The sequence below is a fragment of the Antennarius striatus genome, chromosome 19, assembly GCF_040054535.1.
Source record: "Antennarius striatus isolate MH-2024 chromosome 19, ASM4005453v1, whole genome shotgun sequence".
NCBI classification, from domain to species: domain Eukaryota; kingdom Metazoa; phylum Chordata; class Actinopteri; order Lophiiformes; family Antennariidae; genus Antennarius; species Antennarius striatus.
In genome coordinates, this window is record NC_090794.1 from 18,090,001 (window position 1) to 18,105,000 (window position 15,000).

The following is a 15,000-nucleotide window of genomic DNA, read 5'->3' on the forward strand; positions in this document are numbered from 1 at the left end:
TGTAATGATTAGTTGAAAGGAAATAATCAGCTATTATTATAGGACTGTTTTGCATCAGGGATATAAAGCTGCATATCAGTAAACGGGTAGTCAGTAATTACCACCTGATCCTGCTCTGGATGTGCTCATTGGTCCGTGTGAGGTAATGGGGGGTGAGAGTTGTTTGGTGACGGCGCAGTGGGGGGTCGCTCTCTGATGTACGGACTTTTACCTTGAATAACTCAACACTGCAGGCTTTATTTCACCATATGATTGATTTATTGAACTGCAGCAAAGAGAATGACATGGGGGGGTTAATTGGTGCTGCACCCTCCATATATCTTCTCTGCTGGATGGAGCGAGGCTGGGTTGGTGCGTCTACATGTAGTCTCTAGCTTCAGCCATCACTGCTGTCTCTAATTCTGTATTTTAATTATTATCTGAGTGGAAACCCACATGTATATACTGGACCAAAGCATCTCGGAGTGGTCCGTAACTTTAATAAACTTTTCATTTACAACGCGCTGCTATGACTTTCCTCCTGCTCAGGAGGAACCTGCATCGATAGCTTTACACGTGTAAACTGGGGATTTATTTTTTTTGTACATGACATCTTATGCAGTCTTACCAAACAACGTGATCGAATGTATTTGAACGGTGGGGGGCTGACCAAAGATGAGGCAGCACTGAGGCGGATCACTGGGTGTAATCACGGTGTAGCTGGACGGCGAGCGGGCGGGGCTGGAACACAGCCTGCACGTTCAGCAGAAGTGTTCCCCGGATAAATCAAGAGGAGAAACAAAGTGCACTTTGGCTGGAAATAACGTTGACACCTGCAGCCCCGACTAGAGGACCACCATGTAAGCACTATTTTTCTGAAGAAGCTGCTTAAAGGCATCTTAACGGTTACCCCCTCACCGACTACCTGCCATTACGGGTTTAACCCCTTCAAATACATTGACTGACGATGTTTTAGTGTTACGTATGTAGAGCTCACACGTACAAACTATCAACTAAAAGAAAAGAGCTCATTACTGGTGAGTGGACAATGGGAAAGAGAGAGAGGATGACCATTTAGAGCACTGAAGGAGCATTACTGCAAAAGAGTAAGGCTCAACTTCATACGGTGAGTGTGGAGAACAGCTGCTCAACTCACAAACGTGTTGGTATACTTTAATAAAAATAAGAAAACTCATGCATTTCGTGCTGGTAGTTATTGATCATGAACCAGTTATTGATTGCTGAAGTGTTACACTATCTTAGGTCAGGGTACTAACTTTACAGCTGCTTTAGCACCTTTGCATTCACGCCACATGGGCCAAGTCGTGTTGAGAAATATATTTCAGAGGCTCAGTAGCTCCCATTTCACGCCTGTCACTCGACTCCTTCATCTCAATTCCTGTCAGCCAACATGGAGTGAAACCTCCCATGAACTGAACAATATATCTGGATCCTAGATGACCATCCAGGCATTCCTGGTCAGGGTCGTATTTTCAGTTTCATGCCCTCAACTTTTTAGCAGCTATTATAACATTTATTTATCAATGCGACAAAAAACAGCAACATGACGATACGTTTAATAAACCCTGAGTTTAACTAAAGTTCATGGAAGAGTCTCCAGTTGTATTTGTATGTGATGGTATCTGAAGGTGTGGTCGTGGTGAGAGGCGTCTGCTTTAGGAGCCTTGGAACCTCAGAGTCTGAGGGAACAATTTCCTGCCAGAAAAGGGTTTTAATGTCCCCTCCAGTATGGGGGGGTGTAACTGCCACAAGCCAAAGGGCTGAAATATCTCTGGTTTTGCTCACGAGTGATAGAAACACAGAGCGTGAGACAGACGGGCGGTTTGCGCTGCATCAGCAGACTGGTGGGGGTGGCGGTGGACAGTCCAACAGAGAGCTGAGCTGGAAAGCGAGGAGGTCAGGTCACCGGTCCATCGACATTCCACCCCTCACCTGTGGTCAGGAGCTCTGGGCAGTGACCACAAAATGAGAAATGAACTTCCTCCACAGGGAGGCTGAACTCAGACTCAGCCCCCCCAGACAGGGTGGGGGGTTCACACAGAGAGAGAGCTGCATGCTTCTGCATGGAAACGAGCCGATTGGGTATCTGGTCAGGTCCTCCACACCCAGGATGACCCAGATTCACTGGAGGGGTTCTGTCGCCCATCTAGTTTGGAAAAGGATTGGAACACAGGAAGAAATGAAATTTCCATTTCCCTTTTGCCCCACCTGGTTGACAGCAGGTACCCCCTCTGCCCCAGCGCAGGGGCCCAGTGTGAGGACGGGCGGATCCTGGCCCTCCACTCTGAGGGACTCCAGACAGTTCTGTCGTTGTCTGATCACACCGGACTGGGAGTCAGAGTCATCTGGGACTCTGAAACACAAGATGGGAGGAGTGGAGTCAGATGGATGTGAGAGGCAGACATCACTGATGCTGCTTTAATGTAAAGATCACATTCCCCCGAAGTGGGGGGGCGGGGGTTTAGAAAATACGTTCAGAAAAATACACAGACCGCCTCAAAGAAAGAGAATTATTTACAGGTTGGTCTCATTAACGACATCAGAACCTCCGTCACACGAACAGTGTTTTCACACGTGACAATCTGCTCCTGCTGCTGTTCCAACGCTACCATTTTCAAATCTCATTAATACACAAAGTTTTTTCCCCGTCGTTTTCTTTGATAAACTTTCCCAGGTTTTCTTGTTAAATTCTCAGCTGTGCTATAAACTGGGGCTTAAGCCCTGCAGCATTAATTCAATCTGCTATCTCTCTCCGTTTTAATAACCCGGTAAAGGTTATTCTGAATTTTAAGGGTCAAGTCCATCTTCCCTTGAGAACAAGTCTGTTAATTCCATTCTAGGGGATTAACACAGGCCTCCAGTGGATGAATGGGTATTTGGGTATTTAAGAGCATGTGTGTGTGTGTGTGTGTGTGTGTGTGTGTGTGTGTGTGTGTGTGTGTGTGTGTGTGTGTGTGTGTGAGAGTAGGTTTTTAAATGAGTGTTCTTATGTCTTAAAGGTATTTGCATAAGTGTGGACGTGAGTGTGAGTGTGTTGTGTGAGCCACCAGGGCTTCTGGGAACTCCTACAATCAGGAGGAAGTGTGTGTGTGTTTGGAGGTGTCTGTGCACTCAGTGTGGACTATTATTATACTCATCAAATAGACCACAAAGAGTGTTACATGGGTGTGCAACACTTGATCCAAATCCAGCTCAACTCTTAACTTGTGATGTGAAAACATTTAGTTTTAAACCAGGTCTGATCAGAACATAAAACACACAGATTATGCAAGTTTTAGTGGAAGTTTTGAACCCCTGCATCCTTTACAGCTTGTGTCCCATGAGATCTCTGGATGGGGACACAATGAGTAAGAAGACACAAAATCACAGTCTACCATATAGATTAGAGTATACTTAGAGCAACAACAGTTTCCATGTCAGAGTAGAAATTTATGCTGTATGCTCAGCAGACACACACACACACACACACACACACACACACACACACACACACACACACACACACACACACACACACACACACACACACACACACACACACACACACACACACACACACACACACACACACACACACACTCTTACTTGAGCTCTGGGTACACGTTGTCTAAGTACCACTTAAAGGATTTGCACTTGAGCCTCCTGCGCAGCTCCACTCGGCCTCGGATGCTGGTTGAAACGCAGACAGAAACACATAAAAAGAGACACGAACACAAAAGCAGAAGCGATCCGTCAGCAGCTGTTCCACAACTCTATTCACCAACACTTTACCAGCAGACGTACACATGAACTATCCTCACGTCACAGGATCTAGATGTCAGTGTGTCCCTGCCAGGTAAACACTGACATTTAGACAAACCGGTGGCTCTAATGTCCCTCTCCGGTGTGTCTGGGGGGGGGGGGGGGGGGGGCTCCTACAAATTACATAGTGAGGAGTGACTGGCCTCCTATTAAGGGCCAAAGAGGACAGACTGTGCCCCCCCCTCTCTGGTGTGAGGCGTTAGTCGGATTCACAGGACTGTTTTCAGGCGTCTGAACCGACACCCAACAGGGACGTCTCAGGGTCTCTGAGCTCCTTCACCTACGGATCACAATCAGAACAGGGTTTATTTCCAGGTAAAGGTCACCACAGGGGGAACTTGACGCGGTGTCGGGCGCATTAGAAGGAAGCAATAAGGAATAAAAATATTAAAAAAACACCCCCACAACTTACAACTGACTGGAGCTGAACAGGTGAACTATGAGGGTTCAGAAAGAAAGACTAACTCTAAGTACTTGTTAATGTTACAATCAGCATCCAGGGATTATTTCAGTTACTTTAGCACTGTGGTCACTTTAAAAACAAGAAATAGAATGTGATGGTCCTGGGCCTGTTGAACCACAGGACCCTACATGACTGATGGGGGACAGAGGCTAGAACATCCCTCTCTTGGTTTCTACAGCGGTTCTCAGTCGACCCTTTTTTTCCATTGCAGACTATTTGTTGAAGATTCTACGTTTTGCAGCGATCTAATAGTTAACAGGTGAACTGAAGGAAGGAGAGATCTGACATTAATTAAACAACCTGTCCTGAAATCTAATTAGGACTTTGAGGTAGGATGGTATCTGAATCCATTTGGCCTGGCTGCTCTTCTATTGTCTGTGGTGACACAGCCATAACCAACCCTCCCTGCTAAGCTGAGAAGATTGGAGATGTGGAGGTAATTAACCAGTCTGGAAGCCGACGTCCAACCAGCAAGAATAACAAGTGTGTGTTCTCACTCTCCGAAAGATTTCCCCCGAGCTGCAGGGCGAGCAGAGTAGTAGAAGAGACTGAAGTCGTCCATCCACACCTCCGCCGTGCGACGGGTGTTCCTGTAACACACACACACACACACACACACACACACACACACACACACACACACACACACACACACACACACACACACACACACACACACACACACACACACACACACACACACACACACACACACACACACACACACACACACTAAATCAGACCAGGGGAAAGTGTTCCACGTTACTTTACTCAACACTACCTGAGGCATCAGTGCTTTCAGGGACACCACAGTCTGGATGTGGACGCCTCAGGAAAACCTCATTAATCAAACAGGAGACAACAGAACAGGAGAACATCGTCCCAGCCTCTCCCGCCCAGATGTTTAAGGACGACGCTGAATGGTTTACATGACAAAAATAATTTATATATGCAACGTGACATAAAAAAGATGCAATGCAGTTAAGGCCTGTCCATCCCTCCTTACAGTGTGAACCAAGCTGATGTTTTAGCCGCTGTGAATTAGGGAGAGGTGACAGTAGAAACCCTGAGACATCAGCGTGTCTCAGGGTTAACCTCCTGCCTTTGGATCCCCATCAGGAACCTGAATATTTTATTCACATCCATTTTCCATCAAGTAAAAAACCAAACAAACATTAGAACTCTAGTTAGTTGAGGAGCTAACATTCCAGCAGGTGTGTAATTAACCTTTTACCATCTATCTTTCTCAACATGACGCTACCATTACATCAAACCTCTAAAGCATTCTGGTCACCTGTTGAAGTAACCTAACCATCCACAGGTTTCCTCACAACTTTACTCTCACATCCACATTTCAGCAGCAGCTCAGTCCACAGGGACAGGAGGGAGACGTGGAGCTGCCCGTCTCCCTCCTATCGCTCCACATACAGTCGTAATATCTCTTCTACTACCAGTACATTAGACAATCCCCTTCCAGTTTTCCTGATACATTGAATATACAAATTAAAATCTGCTGGAACAGCAATCACACTGAGACCTACTATTAAGGATGTGCAAGGAGTCATCACAGTGAGTATTGTGTGGTTCATTACAGCACCATGAACATGTTAGCTGGTGTTAACGTGTATGATCTCAGGCTAATTTAACTAAACTCACCTTGCTTGAACAAGACACCAATGCTAACAGCAATGTGTGGTTTCAGTTAGTCTGCAACAGGCGTCAGTGTCACATAAATAGGGCAGGTAAGGAAAAAGTTTAGAATCCACCAAATACATCTAAATATGAGGGTTGACAATAAAATTGAGCACATTACATTTGTCAAGTATGATCGACAAATGAAGTTCAAATACAAGTTACACACTTAGACCTGCAGTTTATTCCTCACACCGTCCTGTCTTGTTCTGGACATTTCAGTCTGATGAACGCTTTAAGTGCAGACGTGAGAACTCCCAGAACAGGTTGGTCCATTCAGTGAGAAAACATGTTTCTTATAGTTCAGATTCTCAAACCAACTACAGGAAATGACATCAGGCGAGGGTCAACGGTCAACAAGCATCAAAAAAAGAGAAATGAATAGAAGAAATTAAAAATGATCTGCAGTAACACATGGAGAGAGAACACGATGAAGGGTTAAAAAGGTCCAGACTTGGTTCAGACTGTCTAGTGGTTCAGCATTCTTAGTTTCATTTAGTGCTTCTGTAAATTAAGATATCCATAGAATGTCATCCTGTTCCTGTCTCTTAAAACATGATTCTATCTGTGCATCTAGTTCATTCATTCTGCTATGACGCACACCCTCTGTCCGATCACACTTAGTCTTCATTCACCATCTGTAGGATTTCATTAGCCTCATCAGTCTCTGCAGACTCATCAGCCGCCACAGCCAGCTGTGTCTGAATCCATTGGGGAGGTTATCTCGCTGCATCTCTGGGCAGATGTCTGTCCATTAGTATCTCATTACAGCACCCTAAGCACCCAACACAACCAATGACGACACATCATCTGACACATAAAAATGCTACTCTCTTCACTGACTTGTTGGGAAAAATATTTTATTTTAAAGTGTCCGATGTAATCAGTCATCAGTTCTTTCTTCCCTGTTGAAACGTCCTGATGGTGGCGTCCCTCAGGGTGAGCTGACCACCTCCGCATCCGTGTTCTGCTCGTAAAGTGTCACTACTGCACTACTGTGTCACTACTGTCACTACTGTGTCACTACTGTCACTACTGTGTCACTACTGTCACTACTGTGTCACTACTGTCACTACTGTGTCACTACTGTCACTACTGTGTCACTACTGTCACTACTGTGTCCCTACTGTCACTACTGTGTCACTACTGTCACTACTGCACCGGATCAGGATCCAGAGAGGACCTTCAGCCTCACCAGGTGTGAATCTACTGCAGTATCTCTCATCCTGGTTAAATTCTCTTCAGCTCAGTGTACGTTATTCAGCCATGCTGCACCAACAATCAGCACATTCTCTCTATCTCTCATCCCAATTTGCTTTTTCTCTCATTCTCCTTTTCCCTCTCTGAAGTAATTAGCTATTAGCTGAGTTTCTGTGAGCTGTAAACTATCTCATTGAAATGACATAAACCCTCCATTACTGGCAATGCACTTGCTGGCTGTAGCTGTTTAATGAAAGGGAAAGAGAGAGAGGATATGAGATGCTTGTAGGCGTATAAACATAAATGTGTCACACACAGCCTTACAATTAAAAAATCACACACACACACAAGGTCACAGCAGTGGGCCTCACTGAGGAAGGAAACAGCATTATCTTTGTGATCAAATTATTTAGCAGCTCCTTTTATTTTGCATATTTATAATCAAGAATGCCAGCTCAGAGCCGGCAGCTAATTAACCAGAAGAGCAACAAATGAGCAGACAACAGCAGCTTTGTTAAGGAAATCCACGCTGATCACAAACATCAGGCCGTCGTGAAAAGAATAAAAGTCATCATTTTCAGAGCTGAACAGATGTTGCTTGGAAATGGCCAACAGGAATAAACAGACTGAGCAAATGTGTTTGTTTGTGGGTGGCTATATGGACTTTTTTATTTTCATATATACAATATATATATACAGTGTATATATATATACATATATATATATATATATATATATATAAATATACATATATATATACAGTGTATATATATATACAGTATATATATATATATATATATATATATATATATATACACACACACATATACACACACAGTATATACATATACACACACACACACACACATACATACATACTGTATATATAATGGTTAATCCACATGTGAATAACAGATTCTGCGATATAGCGACAGACTATTTATCTTATTATTTATGGTAATTTAAACGTTTCTGAACCCCCCCATACTGATGTTAAACCCCCTTCTATCTGTATTACCTATTCACACACGGTTTAAAACACGTTTGTGTCTGATGGAAATGCTTTGCGTTCCAAGACTCACGGAACGTAGCACACTTCTGGATGCCGTCAGCCAATCGAATGCGCGTATGGCATCACATGACCACCTACCAAAAATCTGTGATGAGGTGAAGTCGTGAGTGTTGATGAGCAAATGCGTGAGGGCGCACTGTATATGTGTGTGTATGTGTGTGTGTGTGTGTGTGTGTGTATTTACACACACACACACACACACACACACACACACACACACATAGCCTTCCAGCATTGGAGTTGGTGTGGATGAGCCGATCTGACACCAGACAGTAAATGTATTAAATCTCTTCTGTTGTGCAGCAGCCTGTTTCTTTTGGGGGCCCAAACCCCCCAACCTGACAGCATTATTGACTCTCTCCATGCATAAGACCACAAAGGGAAGCCAACTTCCAACCAAGGCAGCGTTAATGTTTTGTGAGCATGCTGGGGTTTATGAGCGACTGAACTCTAAAAAGAATCGTAACCCCCCAGATAAATCACCGCTCTATGGATCCCAGGAGTTATGTTGTGATGAACTGCTGCAATTAACTTTTCTGTGAACTCATTCAATATGTCTTCCACCTCAGTTTGTCATTTGCAGTGTTTCCCAAAATGCTTCATTGCATGCTTAAACATGATACTGGTCTTCACGTGGATGTTCGCTAATTGTTTTTCAACACAAAGAGGATTCATTTTCTCACATCACCTCAAATTTATCAAAGAAATAAGTCCTCTCTCCCTATTCCAAACAATGATTTCTTATTCCATGTTATACATCACTTTGAAGAATTTACCAAACACATTCATTTTGTGACCTGAATGGAACTCGGATCCTTATTGTAGCAGAAACACATCTATTCATACCAGATAAATCCACCTGCAAGCTGAGCACATTAGTCCTGTTGATGGAAGAAAATATCTTCCTGTCTTAAAATGCTTCAAAGGGGCATCAAACAGCTGACGGCTAGAGCCAGATAGTTTTATGCTCTTAGCTGAAAGTCTTCCAGGCAGCTATTAATTCATTTAACGACGATGGAAACAGCATTTAGTGGTTACAGCACACAGACAGCAGGTCCACATGTTTCCTGTGCATTATTAAGTAGGTTAGTGTGTAAGTGCACCCTGCATGATCTCAGGAGCTGACCGGTAGTACTACAGTAGTCAATCACCTGCACAGTGGGCACATCATTAACTAAAGGGAGGAAACACTCGTCTACTCATTCTTCACAGCACGCTAACACGAAAAACATGTCAATGAATGTTTGAAGTACAATTAATAATTACAATATAAAGGATCATATTTCATGGCATTATTATTATTTTGTGTCATTGTGGACATATTAGATGGATTACACTGTTCATTAAGGTTTATAGACTAATGCAAACTTTAACGTATTTGTTCAATTGCTGTATGTAATAGGAATATAAAGATAAACACAACACGTATTAAAGCAGATATTCTCGAGAGAAGTACAGCGCGCCCTCGTGGATTTGATTATCAACGCTCGCGACTTCATCTCATCGCGGATCTTTGGTGGGCAGTCATGTGATACCGTACGCACATTCTATTGGCTGACGGCATCCAGAGGTGTGCTACGTTCTGTGAGTCTCGGACTTACATGAGACAGAAAGTGTCTTAAACAGTCTATCGGAGTGTTTTAATATCAGTATGGGGGGGGGGAGAAACGTTTAAATTACTGAAAATAATAAGAAATAGTTTGTCGCTCTATTTCGGAATTCATTAATCGGTTCCTGGAACACATTAACGGTGAGAAAAGAGGGCACACATTTAAACTACTGATCTTGTCTCCTGTAGTCATTCATTCATTCATTCATTCTATCATTCATTCATTCATTCATTCATTCATTCATTCATTCATTCATTCATTCATTCATTCATTCATTCATTCACTCATTCATTCATTCACTCACTCATTCATTCATTCATTCATTCATTCATTCATTCATTCACTCACACAGGAGTGAACTGAGCTCCAGCGACAGTGGAAAGCTTTAAGTGTTACTAGAGTTGTCACCTGTTATGACAGAAATGAGGCTCCATCCTGCACGTCAAACACATTACAGGTGCGGTATGAGACCATTATAAATGTCCATAGCTGTAAATCAGGACATCAGAGGAGGTCACAAATCCTTCAGGGCTTACTTGATGTAAGTGTTGGCGTTCCCCTCGGGGAAGACGTACGGGTGTTTCTTCCTGAAGACGTGACCGACTCTGCTGCAGGGGATGATCTCCAGACTGCCCCCACACTGCCACACCCGGAACGAGATCTCTGCAGACACAACACACACACATCAGCCATGTCTCCCCAGACACCTCAAGCTGTCATATTTCATACACTTTCTCTGTCTTGATTAATTAAAAACTGTGTTATGGACGGACTTATTTCCATGTCTTTATTCAGCAACTGAAGGATAGCAGGTGCCAACTGGTAGATGTTCATCTACTGATTTCATTTACCAATGGACTGTACTCATTAGAGGTTTACTGGGACATCCATCTTCAGGAGACTATTTTCTCTAGACCTCTATCAAAAATCCTGTTGCAATAACTTCCAGCTCCAGTTTTTCCCTATGCCTCGTCATTTTTATGATAAAGACGACGGCACAAACACTTTAAGGCCCATTCAGACTGAGACGATTTGTCAAAGGTGGAGGTTTGACATTACCTGAGCTGATCAATGGTTTTAATCCTGCTCAGAGCTCACATGTGGGTAAATCTTTTATCCAAACCCACTGTTTTTCGCTGCTGGGGCCGCCTGTGATTTAATTCCCACAAAGAGGGTTCTAATATTCAAGGTGGATTGCTGAGTTTTCACTTTTTCTTGGAACAGCTGCTTGGCTGGCTCTATGGTTGGATCAGCTCCCTGTGAACTATTACTTTAGATGACAAACAGAGGATGTCATCAGTGTTTTTGCTAATCTGATGTATAGAGACATGCATTTTGAAAACCGATGTGTCAGCAAACGTTAAAGTTATCAGAACAACAACACCCTCAAAAAATCATCCTTTCATTCATTCATTCATTCATCATCTACCGCTTCATCTGCTGTAGTGGGTCATGTGGAGCTGTAGCCTATCCCAGCTGACTGAGGGCCTGAGGCGGGGGAAACTCCGGGCGCGACCCCCGTGCGCCGAGGAGCCACACACAGACGCAGACGAACGTGCACGCACACACTCACTGCCTTTCGTCTTGTCCCTTTAGGGGTCACCACAGCGTGTCATCCTGGTACTGTGCACTGGCAATACATTTGAATGCAATGTAAAGTAACCAAATCTAATCTCAACATACCATGAAGCATCTTATTCCATGACTTTACCCAAAATGAGGATGTCTATTTGTCACAGACATAGCAGATACATACACCGTAGGTTCACCTTCATGTCGACTGGTCCAGCTGACCCTGACCCTGACCCTGACCCTGACAGTAACCTCCAAGCCTAACCCTAATCCTTAACTGCTATTTCCCAGTAGTTAAAATACCCTCTGGATCAATATGTTGAATTACTGCAGAACGCAAATATTCAGAGTTTCAACTTCTCCGAACACAACACTCATGTCACCAGAATCCAAAAATAAGAGACAACAGAATAACAAAACAGCAGCACATTTCTTGCAGTTTTCCATGGAAATGGTGATGTTTACTTCAACTTTCAAGATTTAGAAGCATTTTGACGCTTTGAACAAAGAGCAGCCGGTTTGTGGAGCATCAACAAGCTGTTGGGTCTGTTCGGGGTGTCCATGTGATATCTGTACGCTCAGGGGGGGACAGAAAAACAACCCCGAGAATGAGGAGCGAAAAGTTCTCCGGTGACTGTGAGGATGAAGGAGAAAGAGGAAGAGGAAGTGAAATGAGAGCATGGAGACCAGGTTTGATGAAGAAGAGGAGAGATGGAAATGAAGATGAAACACTGGAAAACACCAAAGAGGACAGGAGAAGTCAGAGTTCTGAGGAACCGACGCAGAACCTGTGAGACTGACAGAAACATGTCAGAGAACAAATGAGACCTGGAGTGTGTGTGTGTGTGTGTGTGTGTGTGTGTGTGTGTGTGTGTGTGTGTGTGTGTGTGTGTGTGTGTGTGTGTGTGTGTGTGTGTGTGTGTGTGTGTGTGTGTGTGTGTGTGTGTGTGGTCTGAACTGCTTTTCTCATTTTCCCTGTTTAACATGGACACACACACACACACACACACACCACACACACACACACACACACACACACACACACACACACACACACACACACACACACACACACACACACACACACACACACACACACACACACACACACACAGTTCAGAAGTCTGCAGGCTGCTAGCAGCAGGAGAGCCAGATGTTGCAGCTGGATGGGTGTCAGACTGTAGGAACATGTTTTCTGCTCAGTACAGAGTCCACCTTCATTCAGCTGGTTTGAGGGCAGCAGGCGCTCCTGTTAGCAGCACCACCACCAGTCCAGCCAACCCCCTCCTTCCCACTGGGACTTGTGGAATCGAGAGGTTTCAGAGGTCCTACCACCACTGTCTAGTCCAGCCCCAGTGGTGGTAGGACCTCGGACTCACAGTCTGTGAATCATCAGAAGACCTGCAGCAGTGAGCCCTGATCCAGATATGCTGCTGTCCAAGGTGCTGATAGCAGGTGGATTTACAACAACGCTATTTTGTCTCTCTTGTCTTGGATTTATGAGGTTTTATGAACTCACTATAATAGATATTAAACCATACTGATAATTCATTGATCACAGTATGATTAAAGTCACAAGAGGAACATTGAGATAACTGGGGCCTCTACCATCATCAAGGAGAGGATGATGGTAGACGAGCGGGCAGCTCTTTTATGTTGTGCCCAATGAGCAACTTTTAAGGGGATGGTGCCTTGCTCATGGGCACCCTGGCAGTGCTCAGTAGGTGGACAGGAGAAGTCCACCTACTGAGCACCTACCAGGTCACAAGCCAAATTTTTGGTCCACAGGCAGGTCTTGAGCTGGCCACCCTCTGGTCACCAGCCCAAGACCTCGTGGACTGAGCTACAGCCGCCCCTAAACTAATCAGCAGTATTGTAATCTGCTGACATGACATGTTCAATCTTCTTCTTTTCCTTTGGGCGTTTCCCTTCAGGGTCTCCACAGCCAATCAGTGTCCTCCATCTAACCCTGTCTTCTCATCCTCTTCTCTCACACCACCTACCTTCATGTCCTCTTTCACTACATCCATAAACCTCCTCTTTGGTCTTCCTCTAGGCCTCCTGCCTGGCAGTTCAGAACTCAGCATCCTTCTACCAATATATTCACTATCTCTCCTCTGGACATGTCCAAACCATCTCAGTCTGGCTTCACTTCTTCTTAGCTAACCTCTTTCTCTGTATACACTCCTGTACCTCCTCATTCCACCACCAAGTCTCCTTATCTACTTTCCTTCCAGATGACACACCAAGTACTCTCCTACCTGTCTCCCTGATCACATTAAACAATATAAAAAGAGATATGGGTATGCCTCTGAGCTCCCTCAATCAACACCCCCCACCCCCATGTAAACAAAAGCCACGTGAACGCCCGTGCTACTGTCTACTGGTATACCTGCTGTTTAAACTTTCAGTAACTTGTTACCACATATTTCACTCTTATTTTTCTGGTGTTTTTCTCTCCTGTTTTCCACACACACACACACACACACACACACACACACACACACACACACACACACACACACACACACACACACACACACACACACACACACATACACACACACACACACACACACACACACACACACACACACACCAGGCTGAAGCGGAGCTAACTAGTTAGCCAAATGCTAGCTGACTTCAACAGCTTGTGAGGAACTTTCATTGTGTAGCTCTGAGCCAGGTCATGACCACACACTGCTACCTTAACCTGAACAAACTGCACCTCGGGGATGACCACGCCCTTATGCGGGGAGACGACATGTCAATCAATCAAATATGGCTCAGGAGGATACGTCAATCACTCTGTCAATCACGCAAGAGATCACGTCAGGTTCAGCGCTGTTATGAATCAAGAAATTTTCACTGTGGATTTCAAATGATTTCATGTATTCATTCATGCAGGAAGCTTTTGTTTTGAAGACTGTAGGAGTTTGTAGGTTAGGGAGGACCACTATGTCTATGTAGAGACCTGCAAAAATGTATGTTCCATCATAGGATCTCTTTAGAGATGAATCAGCGTCATACAGATGAATATTTGGTTGTGTCAGCTGGAAGATATTCAATAGATTCATCTGAAATGTTTTAGCTGATGAAAGTGGAAAAAAGTGGACATGATTTCTGGCTTCAAAGTTGATCAGATCAGATGTAAACCAGCATTGATCCCCAGAACCATTTTTGCCCTGTCTGCTGACATGTGGGGAGTTTTAGTGTTTCCATGGCACAGACTGACAGAAACAAAAACAGCATCAACTGCTGCTTTTCATACAGTTGGTCCTTCTGATTCCACCTCAGAAAAAAATCTTTTTAATCATCTTTCATTTGTTCATTGAAACAAACTCTGTATTTCCTCTTTAACAGTTCACCATTGTGGTCAGATTCATGTCTGCTATCTAATACCAACTCACCAAAGTTCTCCCCGCCCCAGATGTCCATGGCAGTGTCGTATTTACCCAGATGATTGAACCAGGACTTGTCAATCACAAAAAGGCCTCCGGCAATGATGGGAGTCCTGTGAGACGAAGAGGAGCAACACAAACACCAGGGTGAGGGAGACGGTCCTTGGTTATCAAAGAAAACAAACGGAG

The 15,000-nt window shown here is 44.2% G+C and overlaps 1 protein-coding gene across 1 annotated transcript in view; it reads right to left on the reverse strand.

Moving 5' to 3' along the window:
• galnt14 (UDP-N-acetyl-alpha-D-galactosamine:polypeptide N-acetylgalactosaminyltransferase 14 (GalNAc-T14)) overlaps positions 1-15,000 on the reverse strand; it is a 165,638-nt gene that overhangs the window by 8,143 nt on the left and 142,495 nt on the right. Inside the window, exons 9-13 of the mRNA XM_068342289.1 lie at positions 14,821-14,924; positions 10,375-10,501; positions 4,762-4,854; positions 3,586-3,669; positions 2,209-2,353 (exon numbers count right to left, since the gene is read on the reverse strand). Of these exons, the coding sequence (XP_068198390.1) occupies positions 2,209-2,353; positions 3,586-3,669; positions 4,762-4,854; positions 10,375-10,501; positions 14,821-14,924 (553 nt within the window). The remainder of the gene's footprint in view (positions 1-2,208; positions 2,354-3,585; positions 3,670-4,761; positions 4,855-10,374; positions 10,502-14,820; positions 14,925-15,000) is intronic.